The sequence below is a fragment of the Eubalaena glacialis genome, chromosome 10 (assembly GCF_028564815.1).
Source record: "Eubalaena glacialis isolate mEubGla1 chromosome 10, mEubGla1.1.hap2.+ XY, whole genome shotgun sequence".
NCBI lineage: Eukaryota > Metazoa > Chordata > Mammalia > Artiodactyla > Balaenidae > Eubalaena > Eubalaena glacialis.
The window spans coordinates 113,983,360-114,004,422 of record NC_083725.1 but is presented as its reverse complement, the minus strand read 5'-3'; the positions used below and the strand labels follow the sequence as shown (position 1 = coordinate 114,004,422).

At 41.9% G+C, this 21,063-nt stretch overlaps 1 protein-coding gene across 1 annotated transcript in view; it reads left to right on the top strand.

The window, feature by feature from the left end:
- The first annotated feature begins 2,254 nt into the window (after positions 1 to 2,254).
- The window catches only part of ATL3 (atlastin GTPase 3), a 54,329-nt gene continuing 35,520 nt past the window's right edge, over positions 2,255 to 21,063 (top strand). Inside the window, exons 1-3 of the mRNA XM_061201910.1 lie at positions 2,255 to 2,679; positions 14,351 to 14,565; positions 14,706 to 14,849. Of these exons, the coding sequence (XP_061057893.1) occupies positions 2,634 to 2,679; positions 14,351 to 14,565; positions 14,706 to 14,849 (405 nt within the window). The 5' untranslated portion in view covers positions 2,255 to 2,633. The remainder of the gene's footprint in view (positions 2,680 to 14,350; positions 14,566 to 14,705; positions 14,850 to 21,063) is intronic.

Sequence of the window (21,063 nt, the reverse complement as noted above, 5' to 3'; positions counted from 1 at the left end):
AGCCAGTGGCCTTGACCATTCAAACATGTCTACATGTCACCTACTCTGGAAAACCACAAGGAAAGCTCAGCCTCTGGTCATACCACATGACTCAATTCAGAGTGAGATGGTTGAAGGCAGGCTCAAATCAGTCTCATCAATTTTTAGCATTTTGAACCTCCACTGTTTTGATGACCCTGGATACTTGAGAAGGAAACAATAACAAAACAGGTTTCTTGTTTACAGGGGTTGTTTTCTAAGCTGTGACTAATCCTAAAGTGTACCTATAATTTGTAGTGTTGTTCTAAGTGCCCAAAACTTCTACAGTGTATGGGGAGGCTGATCTGCTGACACTGACCTTGATGTTATATTGAGAAAGATGCAATGTATTTTTTTAAACATTTATTTATTTTATTTATTTATTTTTGGCTGCATTGAGTCTTTGTTGCTGTGCGCGGGCTTTCTCTAGTCGCGGTGAGCAGGGGCTACTTTTCGTTGCGGTGCACAGGCTTCTCATTGTGGTTGCTTCTCTTGCTGTGGAGCACGGGCTCTAGGCGCGCGGGCTTCAATAGTTGTGGCACCCGGGTTTAACTGCTCTGCGGCATGTGGCATCTTCCCAGACCAGGGATTGAACCCATGTCCCCTGCACTGGCAGGTGGATTCTTGTGGGATCTTCCCAGACCAGGGATTGAACCCATGTCCCCCGCACTGGCAGGTGGATTCTTAACCACTGCGTCACCAGGGAAGTCCCTAACGTATACCTTCTTTATTCTTCCATTCAATAAATATTTGCGTTTCTACCATCTGCCTGGCACTGTCTGGGGGCACTGGAGATATAGCAGTGAACCAAAACAAAAATTCCTGTCCATTTGGAACTTATATTCTAGTGGGAAGAGACAAACAAAAATAAAAGTAAAACTTAAAGTTAGATGGTGAGAAGTCTTATGGAGAAGGATGGGGAAGGGGAATATAGAATGCTGGGAGGTATGCTCAATTTTAAATTCTTACACTGCATGTTGCAATTGTGACAAGTCATTAGCCTCTGGCCCCTTTCTCTTCTGAGCATGCCTCATAATGCCCTGGATTTGTGTCACATCCTGTAGGTCCTGCTTTCTGCACACCCAATGCGAAACCCCAGGAACCACTTGTCTTGAGGTTCTCATCTAGTTTCTTGCTGGCCAGAGTTAATTTAGATCTAACCTAGACTCAAATATAAAGCCTGGACGAGGGTATTCAAATAATCTTGAGAGTTTGCAGAGAATCAGAAGGTGCAGGGGAAAAGAAACCAAAACAGGACCTCTTCAGGTAAGATTAGGTAGAATTATCTTTACCTTTTCACTTCTGGCCTAATCACTCGGGGAGTGAAAAACAGCTCAAGGGCGTGGCAGGGCCTAGAGATAGCTGGAAGAAGGTTCTGGGTAGGTTATAATAGTTAAGGTAGAGGCAGAAGAAAGAAAGTGGAATAATTTGTCGAGTGAATGAGGCAATGGTGATGCCAAGAGGTGGTAGCAGTCGGGGGGAGGGAGATAAAGGCTTTAGCCTCTCATAAGCTCCACCAGCTATTTAGCCCCAAGACAACTGCCCCTACCCCAACGAATCCAAAATAACAATATTCTTCAATTGTGACAACTGACATTTTCTCAATCACACGTGAAGCGTGAATAAAAGCATTTTTGGAGAACCCAGTTTTGTATTGATCTACCATACAGTTTAATTAAGAGTGTGATTGCCAAAGCGGCTCCGAAACAAGCTCCTCTAAGCCGGAGATTTACAAAATACGGCCATGGCTTAGACTGGACAAAGCCAGTGGAAGGACTTTGCCTGGAAGTTCTTACGTTAGCTATTCGAGTGGCTATGGTGCGCCATCAGGCTTGGACAGGGACGGGAATATGGGGCGAAGTTGCTGATGGTGATAATGAAGTCACGACCTCCTCTCCTTGTGAAGTCAAAATCATTTAAAAGAACAGCGATGCTCACGTCACCCAGGGTTGAGGCCTCCCTTCGGTCCTTAGGGCAGAGTGCCGCCGACCTACGGCCCCGGCCAGCGTTAAACACCGAAACCTTCTCAAACGCGGCCGACAACGGTCTGAGGCCGGTTCCACCAACGCCTCCGCTGGGGGCCTGGCCTTAAGGCTAAGTGAGGGCAGGGCGGGGATGACTGGGCGGCCCACCGCTCCCTGCACAGCCTGCTGGGAGTTGTAGTTCAGTCGTCGAAGAGCCGCGGCAATCCCCATCCCTCTCTTCCGCTTCCTCCCCGCCCGGATGAGTGCGCAGAATGGGAACCGTTGGAGGGTACCCAGAGAGCGTGGGACTACAATTCCCAACGGACGGTTGCCCCCAGGGCGCAGCCCCAGGTAGCCGGCAGCGGGTGTCGGACTCCGGCGCACGCGCACGCGCGTCGGGCGGTGGCAGAATTCGGCGGAGTGCGCTTTCCCGTTTCAGCCCGCTCCGCGCTCGCTGCACCTCGGGCTGCCGATCGATCCTCGCCAGCCCGCTGTCTACGCGCCGTCTTGTGGTTTCGCGCGCCTCGCCTTCTCCCTAGTTTTTTGTAGAGCCCAGGCCACGCCCGTTTCCCGCCTCCAGGGCCTGGTTCGTTCCCGCCCCAGTCCGCCCCTCTCTGAGCCCTTGCTCCTTCTGCTGGAGGCGGAGGCTCCATGTTGTCCCTTCAGCGAGTGGTAGCGGCTGCATCGGGAGGAGCAGGTGAGGCGCGTTATTTCCCCCGAGCCCGCTCCGTGGCCCCCCCGCCGCCCTCCCTGCTATAGTTTCAAGGAGACCGGACGCCCGCGCCGCCGCCCTTCCTCGTCCCGGGGTTGGGACGGCGCGCCTCTCGCTGGGGTCCCTTGGCCGACGAATTCGGGTCCGGGGGCTGCTCGCGGGGCCGGGCCAGTCGGACGCGGGCGGCGCCTTCCTCCGCTACCGGCTGGGAGCGGCCGCCTTCGGGGGTCGGGCCCTGGGCCAGGAGGAGGCCGTTAGTGCCCCCTCGGGGCTGCCGCCGCCCATCTGGCCCTTCCCCTCCCGACCTGGGGCGGACCCCGAGGGTCGGTGGTCCTGGGGCGGCGTTTAGAGGCTGAGCTGGGCGCTCCGGGCTGCTGCCCTCTCCCTGCCTAGGCGCTTCGCTCGCTCGCTGGCCGGGAAACCTCGGGCCGAGTGGCTGTGGCCGTATTAACGGGCCCAGGGAGTGGGGAAGGTAGATGCTTTATTGTTCAGCCTTTTAAAAAGCTCTGGAGGGCTGCAAAGCGTCTTTGAGTTGGAAGCTTTATTTTTATCCTAAAGACCTTGAGTTACAGGAGGTATTAGGGAAGTCGATTTTCAACCCGCACTTATCTCTCTAAAGGAGATAAAAGAATGTGGCCTAAATTGATTTTTAGGAAGTTCTTTTAGTACGTTTGGTACAGTACGTTGTTCGTTTGCTTTCTTGAAGACACAAAGCATAGTGAAAGTATTAAAGAAAAAACAAATAGTCACCATAAATTCATGGATTTTAATTTCATCTGTCATTCTACCTGACTTTATTCTTGTTTGCTGTGTGTGCTGTTGAAATGGCCAGAAGTTTTCACTTGTGAAATCTAAAGGCAAAAAAAAGAAGAAAAGAACATTGTTTGAAGACTCTTTTAATAAATCCTAGTCCTCAAATTTGAATACGAAGTTGGATGGAATGTTTTGGGAAGGAGAGAAGAACTAACGGACCAAAAACGTGGTTTCACATTTTGGCTGGCTTTTGGAGAAGCAAAACCTACGTAGTTTTAAACCGCGACAAGTATTCAGCATTGCAGTGTACTGAATTTCAAATTAGTGTTTTTTTCCCAATCCCCACAGAAACCAGCTCATAGTATAGAAATCTCTGTTGCTGCTTTAACACCTGTAAAGAAAACGCTTGATTTAAAAAGACCTCTACCTAATGAAGCATTACACTAGTAGAGCAGGTTGTTTTATTAGCTGTTGTTTACTGTCTTACTGGAGTAATCATAAAATTAAGAAAAGTAGTAAAAAATAGAGGATAAATGTGATGATGTGTACTAGCATAATTGTCTTAGTTTTCACTAAATAAGACTTGTTTAGATTAGGCTTTTTTAGAATTGGTTTTCTATGGAGTAGCACATGCATTTTTCATTTTTATGATTCCTAAGTCATAAAATAAAAGGTATACTCACACTAATTATTTAAAATGAAATAATAGAGAATTGTAAGAAGCAAGAAATAAAGTCATCTCTACTTCCCCAATTCCCCAGTGGTAGTCATTACTCACAGTTTGGTCGCATATTCTAAGATTTCTTTCAAGTACCTTAGGGAACCCTAGGTTGTGTGAACTTGTTTGAGGTTTAAAATTTACCTGCAATGACTCGGCATGCCTGTTAAACTTTCTGTGGCCTTGTGTCTTATACTGAGAAATTGTTTAACACAACTACAGTTTAAAGTTAGTCTGAATTTTAAAACATTTTCCTGACTTATCTTTGAGATTCTAGGAGCATATTCTCTAAAAATATATCAAGGGGGAAAAGTGAGGGAAAAGCTTTTAGTTAAACGAAAAAAGTCTTTTAATTGCTGTAGAGCTGTGGTTCTCAGCCCTGCTGCTGCACATTAGAATAACTTGGGGTTTTTAAAACCTGCCAATTTTTGGGGCCCACTCACAGATTCTGATTTAATATATTGAGGGGCCAGGCAACAGTTTAAAAAAAAAACAAACCCCAAAACCCAAGTAATTTAATTTCTATGCTAATGTATACAAATTTCTCTATAGGTGGTTGCTTAATTTGAATTGATTTATTACTTTATAGGAAGTATAATTTGTAATATCAGTATTTTTGTATTGAGTTGATACTCTTCCATGCAAATATCTAAAGAATGCCTTTTATTGGTATGTTTTGATCGTTAGAATATGTTTTGATTGTTAGAATGTGTTACATATATTTCACAGATAAAGTATGAGTATATTACAAATCAGAAAATAGGTTTTAGTGGTATAGTAGGTGACTAAGCAAAGAAGTAGATTAACTCTTTTTGTCTTGAAATGATAAGGACTCCAAATCAAATATTGCCAGTTAAGAAAGTCTTATTCAACTGGAATACAGGTAATTAAAACCTTCAGGTAACCAGATTGATTTTGGTGGTGTTCTTATTTTTAGGGTAAAGTCAAATAAGATGAATATTGAATTCATTCTATTAAAAAGATTTTTATCTTTTTAATAGAATAGCCTGGGATCTATTTTATTAAATGCCTGTATTAAATTAGATGCCTATAGTATAGCCTGGCATCATTTTTAGATTCAGCCCAGTCTCTGCATTTCTGAATCTTTAATACTGTTTAGTCATAGTTGATCTTCATAAATCCATTAAGCACTACAGAATTCTTAATTGACAAAGAAAATGTGGTTTTGTTCAGCATTCAGTGCTAAGGTACAAATTTCCCCTACTATTCTGTTAAGTTGCATTTAAATAGAATTTTCACTGAAACGACCTTAAAAATATACGTGTATCTACCGGAATGCTTACTGCCTTGAGACAAAACAGTGTATAAAAGCACTCCCTCACCATCACCAAAAAAGAGCCACACCCAGCAGTTGTAGAGTTGGCTGAGGGCTTTAGTGTACTTAGCCTTACATATGATGATGTGTTTTCTTTGGCCTTTTCTGTGAATTAGGAACTTTAAAGACTGCCAGTAAGAACAAGGCATGAAAATGGTATGCTTCTGTTTTTGGGTGTGTTGCTTTTGCCCTTTAGAAAATGTGGTATTTCAAAAGGAGAGTGGAAAACTCAGGTCATAACTTTACCCTGAGTCATGCACGCTACTCAGTGAAATGTTTCTATAACTGTAGTTAGGATTTGCTTTTCAAAACTCTCTGGACAGTAAGGATGAGTACTGAGGCTGACTCTACCCCCGTGGTTCTTAACCCAGGGCGATTTTGCCTGGTTGGGACACTTAGCAATGTCTGGAGACATTGCTGAGTCTCACAATCAGGAGGAAGCACTACTGGTATCCAGTGGGTAGAGGCCAGAGATGCTGCTAAATATCTTGCAGTGAATGGGGTAGCTCCCCACAACAAAGAGTTATCCAGCCCAAAATATCAGTGGTGCTGAGGTTGAGAAACCCTGGTCTAAACTGTTGACTTGATCTACTAAATTCTGTCTGAATTATCTGAAATAGCAATTGTAATTGCTTCCAAATAACTAGTTTCATTGAATTTATCACTGTTCAGATGGTCTTCTCAAGTATTTGAGGGACATTTAAACTTTTTTCCCCGTAATGCTTTTTCTGATAGAACTTATTTCTTAAAATTTACATTTTCCATAGGAGCAGGAAGGCCAATTATAATTCAGAAGTCTCATCTACTTTTATTTAGCCTGTGCAGCTACTTTTTTTTTTTCTTTCAGTCCTTTGAAAATTCAGAAATAATTCTAGGAAGAATCAGCGCTGTAATTTGCTCAGATCTCTACAAATTTGTCCCTATAATAATTAATTTCGCTTGTTAGTCTTTCAGCCATTCTGTTTGGGTTGTCTGTTTTTGTTTTAGTGCAGAGCTTCTCCGTTGAATCCAATGATAACGATTGTTTGAATAGGCATACTTAAACCTATTGGTTAGTCTGGATTAAGGTGTGTTGTGTCCAAAGTAAAGGATACGTCAGTACTTTAAAAGTAATTAGAAAAAATGTTGTAGCTTCCACATCAACTATTGGAGTCCTTTTTAATTACGCAAATATTTCAACATTTCTACATACTTCGAAATGATGGCTGATGCAGTATTACTATGAGCTATCTACAGCACTGATCAGAATTGGCAGTATGATATAGTTCTACCACTCACTTTTTTTTTTTAAACTTAGGTTTTAAGTTCACTAAACTTAGGTTTTCCCTAAACTTAGGTTTTAAGTTCACTTAAATGTATACAGATGGTCGGGGAACTAGGATCCCACAAACTGCGTGGTGCGGCCAAAAATACAGATGATAGATGTGACTGTGGTCAGGCCATATCTTTGTATGTGTATAAAATGTCACATCTGTTATTCATGTAAATGTACATAATAGAGCATTACCTCTTCATATCGAACATTAACTGTTCATGTAAGTGAGCATTACTGTTGTTGTCATCTCAGAATGCATATCTAGACCTTGGGAAATGATTGCTTCGCTAAAGGGAGAAGGCATATAAGGTTGCCACTTAAAGGTTTTTCTAGTACTGTCCCTGGAGGTTAGATCTCCAGAGTATAAGATTACTGAGACATGGGAGTAATTTCACTGCAAATGGAGTATCTCTCCGCCTTAAAAAACTCCTAAAACAAACCCCCAAGTCTTTGGTGGGGTCCTTGCTGAGCAAGTTGCTTTAATGTTTTTATCATCGTAAATTTTGATCTGTTCTTTAGCCAGGACTATACAATTTTAAATTAAGCCAAGGCATGAATACGTTACCCAGCAAGTTTGGCCAATTTAGATATTCAGGAAATTTTCAGTTGTTCAAGAGAGATTGAATTTTAGAGCTATAAAATGGCTTTACCTAACTGCCTGATTTTGTGGACGAAACTGAGACACAGAGAAGTAAAGTGATTTACTCACGCTGTTACGGTTAGTACGAAACTGGGCCCAGAAATCTGGTCTTTCCTGATTGTTAGGGATAAGCCTTTCTCCTGTAGATACTCCTTCACTGTTACAACAGTCTTTGCCAAACCAGGAGCTTAAGTCATAGAAGGAAGAAATGATAGGGTCTGGTGGTAGGTTTCATATAGGAAGATGGAGTCAGGGAAGATGTGAAGGCTGAAAGGTGGAGATTTGAGAGAAGTGGAGCAGCTGAGAGGATTCATTTTGATGACACTAAATGTAGACTTATAAAATGTTAGAACTGAAAGGGTTGCTAGAGGTTAAATCTTGACTCATTTTACTGTTGAGACTGAAGACTAGACATGCCCAGAATCACACAGGTTGTTAGTGGTAGAACTGGAACAGGAACTTGTCTCCTGACTCTTTTTTTTTTTTTTTTTTTTGGCTGTGTTGGGTCTTCGTTTCTATGCGAGGGCTTTCTCTAGTTGCGGCAAGCGGGGGCCACTCTTCATTGCGGTGCGCGGGCCTCTCACTATCGCGGCCTCTCTTGCTGCGGCGCACAGGCTCCAGACGCGCAGGCTCAGTAGTTGTGGCCCACGGGCCCAGTTGTTCCGCGGCATGTGGGATCCTCCCAGAGCAGGGCTCGAACCCGCGTCCCCTGCACGCGCAGGCAGATTCTCAACCACTGCGCCACCAGGGAAGCCCTCTCCTGACTCTTATACCCATATATTTCTACATAATACTCCTCTGAGAGTGAGCTGATGGTGGAATATCCAGATGAATCTGTCCCTTAAGCAATTGCACATTTGGACCTAAGTGCAGGTTAGAAATTAATGAAGTTGCATCACCAAAATAGAGGGTGTAGTGAAATTATAAGAATAAAGAGCTTATTCAGGGAGAGGTTGAGAACTGCGGAAGGGTAAAGCAGGGCGTTGGTGGGTATCACAGGAGGCTGAAAAGGAGAACCGGTGAAAGGGGATGATAAAGAGGCTGGAAGAGAACTAGGAGTGGGCACTGTTATGGAGTCCAAAAGTTTTAAGAAGTTTTAGAAATGGTTGGCCAATGTGTTATATCACAGGTGCAGAGTTGAATGAGAATCAAGAAAGGCCTATTGGATTTGGCAGGAGAGGTCATTGATGAACTAGAGAATGGTTTCAACAGAGAGACTGAAAGGAAAGTCAGATTGCAAGGTGATAAGAAGGGAATGGGTAGATAAGTGGATGAAGACACACTTTCAGGGAGGTTGACAAAGAAAGGAGACTGGGAGGAGGAAGGGAAGAAACTGACTTTTATTGAGGTTCTTTACATGTACTATAGGATTTAGTGTTTACAGTACTAGGAAGCTATTATTCTATGGTAGATACTGGGGCTGAATGTGGTAGTTTCCCTACTCCCCAGGGGCTCCCAGGAGCTCATTACAATATTATTATGTTGTAATGAGTGGAATAATAGTCAAGGTTTTAGTGGAAATAGGAAAGTGGGTTCTTTTTATTGAGTCCCTAATATGTGTCAGACACTGTGCTTTGAGATGGGTATTAGATTTATAAATAAATGGAGCTACAAATGGTTAGAAATTTATCCACAGTCACATTGTGACTAAATGGTGGAGTTTTTCGTTTATTCCCCAACTGTTTATTGGATGTCTACTCTCTGTGGGCACTGTTCTGGTTCTTGGGGGATATAGCATTGAACAAAAGAGACAAAAATTTCTGCCTTCATGGAGCTTACATTCTAGAGGTGAGAAAGAAAGGATTTAAGCCCTGCCGTCTCTCTTGATCGCTTTTGGTGTACCGTGCAAAGTGATGGACTCTGAGAGGATGGGGTGGGTGATCAGGACAGAGGGAGGGTGAAGGTGATTGTTGAAGGATGAGCAAGTGTTTGCTGGAATCAAGTGGAAGAAACATTTCAGGCCGTGAGAACAAATGGTTGAATAGGCTGTATATTTGAAAATTTGGAATCAAGACAGGACAGGACGTGAATCCTAACTTTCTCCTAGGAGGAAGACCAATGAGTATAAATTTACCTGGGAGGATGAGGAGAATAAAGAATTAGAGGAACGAAGGCAGTAGGGCAAATGGTGAAAGGCTTTGACTTACAGGATGGAGATTTTTTAGCTTTCAGCCATCAATCCATAAAATGTTTTTGTAGTTTTTTTTTAATAAATTTGTTTTATTTATTTTATTTTATTTATTTATTTTTGGCCGCGTTGGGTCTTTGTTGCTGCACGCGGGCTTTCTTTAGTTCCTGCGAGCGGGGGCTACTCTTGGTTGCGGTGCGCGTGCTTCTCATTGTGTTGGCTTCTCTTGTTGCAGAGCATGGGCTCTAGGCGTGCGGGCTTCAGTAGTTGTGGCACGCGGGCTTAGTAGTTGTGGCTCGCAGGCTCTAGAGCATGGGCTCAGTAGTTGTGGCACACGGATTTAGTTGCTCCGCGGCACGTGGGATCTTCCTGGACCAGGGCTTGAACCCGTGTCCCCTGCATTGGCAGGCAGATTCTTAACCACTGTGCCACCAGGGAAGTCCTTGATTTTTTTTATGTAGTTGCTGTCATGATATGTTTATGTACTGTAATGAAGGCATTCATCCCTGAAGGATGAGGTAACATTCTTAAAGCAACACTCGGGGATATTGACTTGCGTGATCAACCTAACAGGCAGGAAAGGTTGGAAGGTGGCATGGCTAAAGGAGAGGGCCCAGAGGTTTTGATTAAGGGATCTATGAGATTGGGGGGCAGGTTGTCCGAGATGCGAGGATAAATCAGCAAAGGAAATTTACATGATATCTAGAAAAGGGTGAGTGGAAATAAGATTTTTACTTGGATGATCAATAATATAGTTCTCTTGTCTTAGGAAGTGAGAGATAAAGATAGTGTGGTGAAAAATGAGCAGCTCTATTTGTTTAAATTAAATTATTAGTGATGTGTACAGTTTAAAATGATTTTTCCCTTAAGTGGATCCAAACCAAAGGAACAAGATCTTTTAAAATCCGGTGTGCCCAGTATACTGTCGGAGAGAAATGCAGGATCACCTCAGCTCCCTCAACTAAATATAGCCTGGTTCTCTTCTTTTTCACTTTGCTATAGGCAGAAAGAGGAAGAGATGAGGGAAGGCTTTATCACTTTTTTTTTAAACTGTCCTTCTTAGTGGTCTTCATCGTCTCTTGAAATGCAATTCGTTGTCTACAACTGCATACATTTTTGTCATGTGATTATTCTGTCTTGTTTGTAGCCCAGGTAACTTTATCTTCCATACCTGTTGCCCTGACAACATCACCTGCATCCTTAGGGTGGTAGCTTTCAACTATATTACGGTACATATCATTCATCCTTTTTACAGCTGTTTATTGTGTGCCTGCTTTGTATCAGTACATTCACACTGCTCAGTCAACTTTAATAGTGAAATAGATAAAATTGAAAGAGCCAGTACCATGAACTTAATTGTGAAGTCCTGGGGGACTATTGTATTGGTTACATCTCATAGAGCCTCCAAATAAGTGATTTAAACAAGGTAGACATTTTTCTTTCATATGAAAGTGAGCCAGCATGGCAGTTTTGCTACACCAAGTCCTCAGCCCTACCTCTCTTGTTGCTCCAGTATTCCTAGGGTGTTGCCCTCACATGCCTGGTCCAGGGTGACTCGCTCCCACTTTCACATATAGCCAGCAGGAAGGGGGAAGATGCATGATATGGAAGTTGCTATATCATTTCCAGTCAGAACTTAGTCACACAGTGATACCCTACATACAAGGTTGGGTTGGAAATGTGTTTCTTCTGAGCATTTATATGCCCAGCTAAAAATATATTACCACAGCAGGAGGAGAAAATGAATATTGGGGGAGCAACCGGCCATCTCAGGGACTTTGTTTGGTATTGCTTTGAGTACTGCACAGTACTTAACCTTGTGGCTTATCCATAAGGTGTGAATAAATTGTTCTCATTTCTTCTTTGATGTAAAAGACTGAAGGTCTTCAGGTCCTGGATTCACCTGCTGTTATGGCAATAAGAACTCTAAGAGATTATTTACAGAAATGTTTCCTTTTTATAATAGGAAATAATGGGAAAGAAAAGTATTAGTATATATGTATTATAATGCTAGAATGACATTGAATCAATGTTTATAAATTGTTTTCCAACAGTTTGCAAAAAATTAAAAAGTGGCAAGAACCCTTTTGTTGCTGTCTGTTACAGTAAGTATAAAAAGCGAGCAGCGGGACTTCCCTGGTGGTGCAGTGGTTAGAAGTCCGCCTGCCAATGCAGGGGATACGGGTTCGAGCCCTGGTCCGGGAAGATCCCACGTGCCGCGGAGCAACTAAGCCCATGCGCCACAACTGCTGAGCCCACGTGCCATAACTACTGAAGCCCACACACTGTAGGGCCTGCATGCCGCAACTACTGAGCCTGTGTGCTGCAGCTACTGAAGCCCGCGTGCCTAGCGCCTGTGCTCTGCAACAAGAGAAGCCACCTCAATGAGAAGCCCGCGCAGCGCAATGAAGAGTAGCCTCCGCTCGCCACAACTAGAGAAAGCCTATGGTCAGCAACGAAGACCCAATGCAGCCAAAAAAAAATAAAAATAAAAAAATAAATAAAAATAAAAAGTGAGCAGCAATTCCCATACTTAAAGATTAGAGTCTGGCAGTCAAGCTGTTTTGTCGACTTTTCCTGCTGCGATCATTCAGCCTTCAGTGCTTCCCAGATGAAAGTGTTTCTGGGACCACGTGTATGATTTTGGCCAAATCTGCCTACCTGTTCTATGCTCAACTTAATATTTGTCCTTCAATTTACTTTATATTGATTAGTTTTTAAAACTTAGCCTCCTTCTAAGCAATAATCCATTAAAACATGGTTTTGTTTCCTAATGTTTAATAGTCATTAAAATACGTAATTATTAAAACAAGTATCCTTTTAACTACCTAAAAACATCTCCTTTAGTACATACACTTAGGGAAGGGAAATAGTGCTTTGCCTCATTTCATAGGCCCCACTGCTGTTTTTTTGTAAACCTTCCATAAATCCACATAGCTAAGTGGCTCTGAATTTCAAAGAATTAATATCTTTGTGCTTTCAACTCTAGAAGAGAAACTACTGGTTAGTGCTTAATTTTGAACTAAAGAATTAATTGTCCCTAAAACCTTGACTAGGTTATTAAGAGTGATTTGCAAAACATAGCCACCTAAAGATCTTTTCAAGCTTTTCTCCAGAACCTGTTGGGAAAGATGCTTAACTTTTGTAAGCCTTAGTTTCTTTATTTTTCAAATGGGGTAGTATTATTTACCTCTAGGGTTGTTCTGAGGATTAAGTAAAATGATGTATTTAAAAGGCTTAGGGCCTTCCCCGGTGGTCCAGTGGTTAAGACTGCACTTCCCTTGCAGGGGCCGCGGGTTAGGGTTAGGGTTTCCCTGGTCAGGGAGCTGAGATCCCACAAGCCACGTGTTGCGGCCAAAAAAAAACCCCAAAAAAACACGACTTAACAGTGGCAGTCACCCTTTCTACTATTGGTGGACATTTGGGTTATTTCTAGTTTTGGACCATTTTGAGTAAAGCTGATGCGAACATTCTTGTATATATGTCTTTTGGTGGATATACACATTTATTTCTCTTAGGTGTATACCTAGCAGTGGAATTGCTTTATCATAGTTATGTTTAATTTTAGTGGATACTGCCTAACGGTTTTTTCTATTCCTATCAGAATGTATGAGAATTACAGTTTGTACCACAGTCTCTCCCACAGTTGATATTGTCAGTCTTTGAAATTTTAGCCACTCTGATGGGTGGGCAGTGGTATCTCATTATGTTTTTTTTTTAAAAGTAATTTATTTATTTATTTATTTTTGGCTGCATTGGGTCTTCGTTGCTGTGCGTGGGCTTTCTCTAGTTGTGGCGGGTGGGGGCTACTCTTTGTTGCTGTGCGCGGGCTTCTCACTGCGGTGGCTTCTCTTGTCGCGGAGCACGGGCTCTAGGCGTGCGGGCTCAGTAGTTGTGGCTCGTGGGCTCTAGAGCGCAGGCTCAGTCATTGTGGCACACGGGCTTAGTTGCTCCGCGGCATGTGGGATCTTCCCGGACCAGGGATTGAACCCGTGTCCCCTGCATTGGCAGGCGGATTCTTAACCACTGTGCCACCAGGGAAGTCCTGGATATCCTTTTTTTTTTTTTTTTTTTTTTTAAATCTCCTTTATTTGGACATGGAATTTTGTAGTTTTTTTTTTTTTTAATTTTATTTACTTATTTATTTATTTTTGGCTGTGTTGGGTCTTCGTTTCTGTGCGAGGGCTTTCTCCAGTTGCGGCGAGCGGAGGCCACTCTTCATCGCGGTGCACGGGCCTCTCACTATTGCGGCCTCTCTTGTTGCGGAGCACAGGCTCCAGACGCGCAGGCTCAGTAGTTGTGGCTCACGGGCCTAGTTGCTCTGCGGCATGTGGGATCTTCCCAGACCAGGGCTCGAACCCGTATCCCCTGCATTGGCAGGCAGATTCTCAACCACTGTGCCACTAGGGAAGCCCTGGATATCCTTTTTTAATGAAATGCTCGTTCATAATCTTTTACCCATTGCTATTTTTAAAGGTGAAATGGTTGTCTTTTTCTTTTCTTTTTCTATAATGATTCTGGATATGAGTCCTTTGGATTTAGGTGTTAGGAATATTTCCTCCTAGCCTGTGACTTGCATTTTTACTCCCTTAAGGATGTCTTTTAATGAACAAAAATTCTTAATTTTAATGAAGTCGAATTTGTCATTTTTTTCTTTTATGGCTGGTGCTTTGTGCCGTGTTTAAGAAGTTTTTACTCTTCCCATGTTAAAAAATACATACTTTAAAAATATTTGAAACTAATTTTTTTTCTCTACAACAACATAGGTGATGCTATGGAGAGTGCAAAGCCTTGTCCAGTGCAGGTTGTTTTGGTTCAGAAAGACCAACATGCCTATGAGCTAGAAGAGAAAGCCTTGGCCAGCATCCTCTTACAGGAACACATCCGAGACCTTGATGTGGTGGTGGTGTCTGTGGCTGGTGCCTTCCGAAAGGGCAAGTCCTTCTTTCTGGACTTTATGCTACGATACTTATATTTCCAGGTAAAGTAGAATTATTTCATTTCAAATTAGAAAGTGAGACTGTTATGTCCAAAAGAGCAAACTAAGCTCATGAATTATCCTTGATGTGTAAAGTTACTCGAAATTTTAGACTTAATGGAAATTTCTTATTTCTCCTATAGAAGGAAGGTGGCCGTTCAAATTGGTTGGGTGACCCAGAAGAACCGTTAACAGGGTTTTCATGGAGAGGGGGCTCTGACCCAGAAACCACTGGGATTCAGATCTGGAGTGAGGTTTTCACTGTGGAGAAGCCAGATGGGAAGAAGGTACGGAAGAAAAAGACTTATAAACTAACAAACACAACAAAATGAGAACTTTAATGTGTAGCGTGATAATCCAATTAAAAATGATTTTTATCAGAATGATATAAGTGCATGTTTAAAACTAATTCATGAATATAGTTTAAAAGGTCAAAGAGTAACATAAGGCTTCTGACGAAAAATAGCTGTCAGGTGCCCTAGTCCTCTGTCTGCTCATTTTCACTTCGCAGAGGCTAATGCTCTCAGCTGTTCAGATGTTACTTCTGTTCTTTACACTCTTACTCCTGTGAGCATTCACTCCCCCCACCCCTCCAGCTGTCAGCAGGGCATCTTACCCACCTCATCGAGCCTAGTAAGCTTCAGTTGTAGAGCTGCTCCCCAGGTTTCTTTGTAAGGGTCAGCAGGGGCAAGTCATGTGTCTCCTAAAGTGGAAGAGGGGATTTGGGGTTATGACTGTTTCTTCAACAGACTTTAACCCATTCCTTCTGTTTTTAGCCTCACCCTAAAGCATGCCTTCACAGCTGTTTGTGCCTCTCATTTTTGAGTCTTTCCAGGGCTTCAGGTTTCATATCCCCCCTTCAGGTTGTTCAGCTTCAGCCGTTTCCTTGATGTTAAGTAATTAAATATTTTGAGAGCTGGACAGTTGATGCATGACTTTTTTTTTTTAATGTTTACTTATTTATTTATTTATTTGGCTGCGCTGGGTCTTAGTTGCGGCACGCAGGATCTTCGTTGCTGCGTGCGGGATCTTTAGTTGCAGCATGCGGGATCTAGTTACCTGACCAGGGATCGAACCTGGGCCCCCTGCGTTGGGAGCTAGGAGTCCTAACCACTGGACCACCAGGGAAGTCCCTGATGTATGACTCTTGATCACTGTTTCCACAGCTTCTGTTTTTTTTCCTTATAAATTTCCTTATTCTTTTAATGTTTTGTTTGTTTCTGTTTTGTTTTTTTTTTTTAGTGAAGTTTCAGGAGAAAGGTATATTGGAAAACCCTCTTTTTTTTTTTTTAGCATAGATACACATACAGAAATGCGTAGCAAAATGGGGAGATTATCACACATTTTTTTTTTAAGAGAAGAGAATGTAGGAGAATAAGGAGTTTTTGGAATATAACATTAGAAACTTTTGCATGGAAGGATCTTTAGATATTATTTTATCCAGCCTTTAATTTTTTAACAGCTTTACTGAAATTTAATTGATGTTCCATTTCTCCCCTCCCAGCTTTTGTGCTTTTGTCACTGTTTTACTTTAATAACATTGTTTTTATTTTTGTTTAAATGGTCAGTTATCTTTTAAAGATATTTAAATAATAAGAAAAAAGCCATATATTTACCCATGCAGTTACCATTAACTGCTCTTCACTTTTTGTGTCCAGATTTTTATCTATTTTTTGTATTCATTTTTCCTTCAGCCTGAAGGACTTCTTTAATATTTCTTGTAGTGCTGCTCTTCTGGTGCAGAATTCTTTTAGCTTTCTTTCTATGTTTGAAAAGTATTTTGCCTTTGTTTTGAAAATATTTATGCTGGGTATAGGATTCTAGGCTGGCAGTTTTGTCTTTCAGTGCCTCAAAGATGTCACTCCCCTGCCTTTTTTTTTCTTTTTAAAGATTTAATTTAGGGCTTCCCTGGTGGCGCAGTGGTTAAGAATCCGCCTGCCAATGCAGGGGACACGGGTTCGAACCCTGGTCCAGGAAGATCCCACATGCCGTGGAGCAACGAAGCCCGTGCGCCACAACTATTGAGCCTGCGCTCTAGAGCCAGCGAGCCACAACTACTGAGCCCGTGTGCCACAGCTACTGACGCCCGTGCGCCTAGAGCCCGTGCTCCGCAACAAGAGAAAGCCCACACGCAACAACAAAGACCCAATGCAGCCAAAAAAAAAAGATTTAATTTTATTTATTTTTTTGGCTGTGTTGGGTCTTCGTTGCTGCGTGCGGGTTTTCTCTAGTTGCGGCGAGCGGGGGCTACTCTTCGTTGCGGTGCACGGGCTTCTCATTATGGTGGCTTCTCTTGTCGCGGAGCACAGGCTCTAGGCACGCAGGCTTCAGTAGTTGTGGCACATGGGCTCAGTAGTTGTGGCACATGGGCTCAGTAGTTGTGGCTCGCTGGCTTAGTTGCTCTACAGCATGTGGGATCTTCCCGGACCAGGGATTGTACCTGTGTCCCCTGCATTGGCAGGCTGATTCTTATCCACTGCGCCACCAGGGAAGTCCCTCCCCTGCCTTTTTGCTGACATTACTTCTGCCGAGAAATTGCTGTTATCCTTATCTTTGTTCTTGTGTGTCTAACATGTCTTTTTGTCTAGTTGCTTTTATGGGGTTTTTGTAGTCTGACTGGAGGGAACAGGTGCTGTTCGTGGCCCTCTGTGAGCCTTAGGTAGTGTTCCCTCTAACCCTTTTGAATGGCTCTTTCTCCAGCCTCAGGTAATTTCCTTATTCACATGGGCTGGTCAGGACTCAGCTGAACACTTGATGGGTATCCTCTGTAGATCCCTGGTGTTCTTTGTCTCTGTAGCTCTCTCCTCAGGTGCTCTGCCTAAGAACTCCCGTTTCCTTGGTCTTCCTGACTCTCAGCTGTATTTCCTGACTCAGAATCTGGTGGCTCTGCCTGGGTTCCCCCTCCCTGTGCCTTGGCCAGTTAGCTGGGTCAACTGTAAGGCTCACCTCATCTGTTTCCTTTCTTTCAAGGATCATTATCCTTTGTTACCTGATGTCCAATGTCTTGAAACTGTTGTTTCATATATTTTGTCTGTTATGTTTGGTTTTAGGTGGGAGGGTAGATCCAGTCTGTTATTCCATTTTGACTGGAAATGGAAGTCCGATCTTCATTTTAGAGATGCTGTAAAATGACCCAGTGAGTTAAGGGCCTGCTGTGGGTAACATAGCGACTCTTACAGACGGCACCACAACAAGGCCCTATGACCTTCATTTCAGTTCTTATTTTCTGTATCATGTTCTGTTTCTACATTTCTGGTAATGTGTGGTAGGCATTTTTTTTTTTAATTTTTATTGCAGTATAGTTGCTTTACAATGTTGTGTTAGTTTCTGCTGTATAGTAAAGTGAATCAGTTATACATACATATGTCCACTCTTTTTTAGATTTCCTTTGCATTTAGGTCACCACAGATAGTTTCCTGTGCTAAACAGTAGGTTCTTATTAGTTATCTGTTTTATACATAGTAGTGTATATACGTCAATCCCAATCTCCCAATTCGTCCCACCCCCCGGTAGATGCTTTCTTAATTTGTTTTTAGGAATAAATAATTATTGTTGACTATGTGATCCCTTTGTACAGAACTGGTGGGCCTCATTTTAATTTTGGGGGAATGTGGTGTATTAATTCTCCTTAAGAGTTTAGGAAATCTCTACAGTGTTAATAGTAAGCAGGCTTTGCTTTTAGTTATCTGACATTTATAGTTCCCTCATTTTTTTATCTTGTTGAATTGACTCCTCTATAGAGCTCCATGTTTATTGACATCATTTTGGTTTCCTGCCCTTTAAAAAAATTCAATAGACTTTATTTTTTAGAGTAATTTTAGGTTTATAGGAATATTGATCAGGAAGTGCAGAGTTCCCCCTTCCAGTTTCTCCCTATTATTTACATCTTTTGTCAGTGTGATACATTTGTTATAATTAATGAACCAGTATTGATAGGTTGTCATTAACTAAAGCCCATGGTTTACATTAAGGTTCACTCTTTGTGTTGCACGTTCTGTGGGTTTTGATAAATGTATAATGATATGTAGCTACGATTACTGTATCAACAGAGGAAGTGCACTGCCCTAAAAATCCTCTGTGCTCCACCCGTTTGTTCCTCTTCCCCTCCCTGAAATCCTGGTAACCACTGATTGTTTTACTGTCCCCATAGTTTCGCCTTTTCCAGAATGTCACATAGTTGGAATCATATAGTATATAGCCTTTTCTGATTGGTTTCTTTCACTTAGCAATGTACATATTTTTATGGTTCCTCACATCTGTTTGTATTGATAGCTCATTTCTTATTTCTGAATAGTATTCCGCTATATGGTTGACCACAGTTTATCCACTCACCTACTGAATGACATCTTGTTTGCTTCCAAGTTTTGGTAATTATGAGTAGAGCTGCTGTAAATATTCATGGGCAGGTTATTGTGTGGACATAAGTTTCAACTCATTTGGGTAAATACCAAGAAGTGCAACTGTTGGATTGTATGGTAAGATTATGCTTAGTTTTGTAAGAAACTGCCAAACTGTCTTCCAAACTAGTTGTGCCATTTTGCATGCTCTCCAGCAATGAGTGAGAGGTCCTGATGTTTCATATTCTCGTTAGCATTTGGTATTGTCAATTTTCTGGTGTGTAGGGATACCTTGTTGTGTTTCTAATGTGTTTTAAAAAAAATTATGTTCAGACATCTAGCAGGATCAGGAGTGCTTTAAAAAAAATCAGTATTCCTACACCAGAAACTAACACAACATTGTAAATTAACTATACTCCAATTTAAAAAAATTAATATTGGATAAATGCTATACTGATAAGCAGTTCTTTAGATGTTAGCCAAATAAAAGTTTAGCAAGATTGTCTTATTTTATACTTGGTGAGGTTTTAGCTTAGAGCTTGTCTAATTAGAAAGCCACCTACAAGTGGAATTACTGGGTCTGAGAATGCCCATTTCCTCTTTTTCTAGCTATTGCCAAATTGTTCTTGAAGGTAGTTATGGTATTTTACTATTCCACTACATGATATGAGAATACTATTTCCCCGAAATATGCAGCACTTTAAGTATACTTATGACTCCCACTCCTCAAAGAGCTTCTCTTTAGTATGTCTTCTTTTTCCCTCTGTTTGGCCTCAGTTTTCTCATTAGCAGATGCCATGATTTTCTCTTTTTCATTGAGGTATAATTCACATACTATAAAATTCAATCTTTAAAATATATAATTCAGCAGTTTTTAGTACACTCACAAGGCTGTGCAGGTATCACCATCTAATTCCAGAACATTTTCATCACCCCCAAAAGAAACTCAGTCACTCCCCATTTCCCTCTTCTCCCAGCCCATGGCCACTATCGATCTACTTTCCTCCTCCATGTTGGCGGTTTCATACAGATGGAGTCACATAACATATGGGTCGTTTGTGTAGCCTCTCGTACCCAGCCCAGTGCCCTCAAGGCCCATCCATGATGTAACACTAGTAATGACTAATGATGTTGAGAATCTTTTCACATAACCATTTGTATATTTTCTTGGGGAAAATGTTCAAATCAAATCCATTTTTTAATTGGGTTGTCTTTTTGTTGTTGAATTCTTTACGCATTCTGGATACTAGACCGTCATCGGGTATGTGATTTGCAATTATTTGAAGTCCCGTTTGTGTATTTTTTTTTGGTGTATTGTGCTTTAGGTGTCATATATTAGAAACCATTGCCTAATCTGAGGTCATGAAGATTTACACCTATGCTTTCTTCTATGAGTTTTGTGGGTTTTGCTCTAATATTTCGGTCTTGATCTGTTTTAGTTAATTTTTGTATATGATGTGAGGTAGGGATCCAAAATCATTCTTTCACATGTGGAAATCCACTTGTTCCAGCCATGATTAGTCTTTTTTTTTAAACCTTCAGTTTTATTTTTGTTTTTAATTAATTAATTTATTATTTATTTATTTTTGGCCGTATCGGGTCTTTGTTGCTGCGTGCGGGCTTTCTCTAGTTGCGGTGAGCGGGGGCTACTCTTCATTGCAGCGCGCGGGCTTCTCTTGTTGAGGAGCATGGGCTCTAGGCACGCAGGCTTCAGTAGTTGTGGCTCGTGGGCTCTAGAGCACAGGCTCAGTAGTTGTGGCCCACAGGCTTAGTTGCTCCGCGACATGTGGGATCTTCCCGGACCAGAGCTCGAACCCGTGTCCCCTGCATTGGCAGGCGGATTCTTAACCACTGTTCCACCAGGGAAGTCCCCATGATTAGTCTTGATTGGTTGTTTAGTTTGACAGTATCCTCTTCACAAAACCGCTGAAGTATGGGTAGATGAAGTCTTTTATCATTAGGTTTCAGTGTATTCAGGCTAGAAACTTCATTTCATTTGAATTGATCTTTTTTTTCTGAATAGTGCTTTCTTTTGGTTGAATTTATATCATATGTATTCAATCACAGTAGTGCGTTGGGTGTATGAAAATCCATAAATATATAATGTTATTAATGGGGCCTGATATATAAACTATATAAAATGATTTATTATCATTTCTAAGAA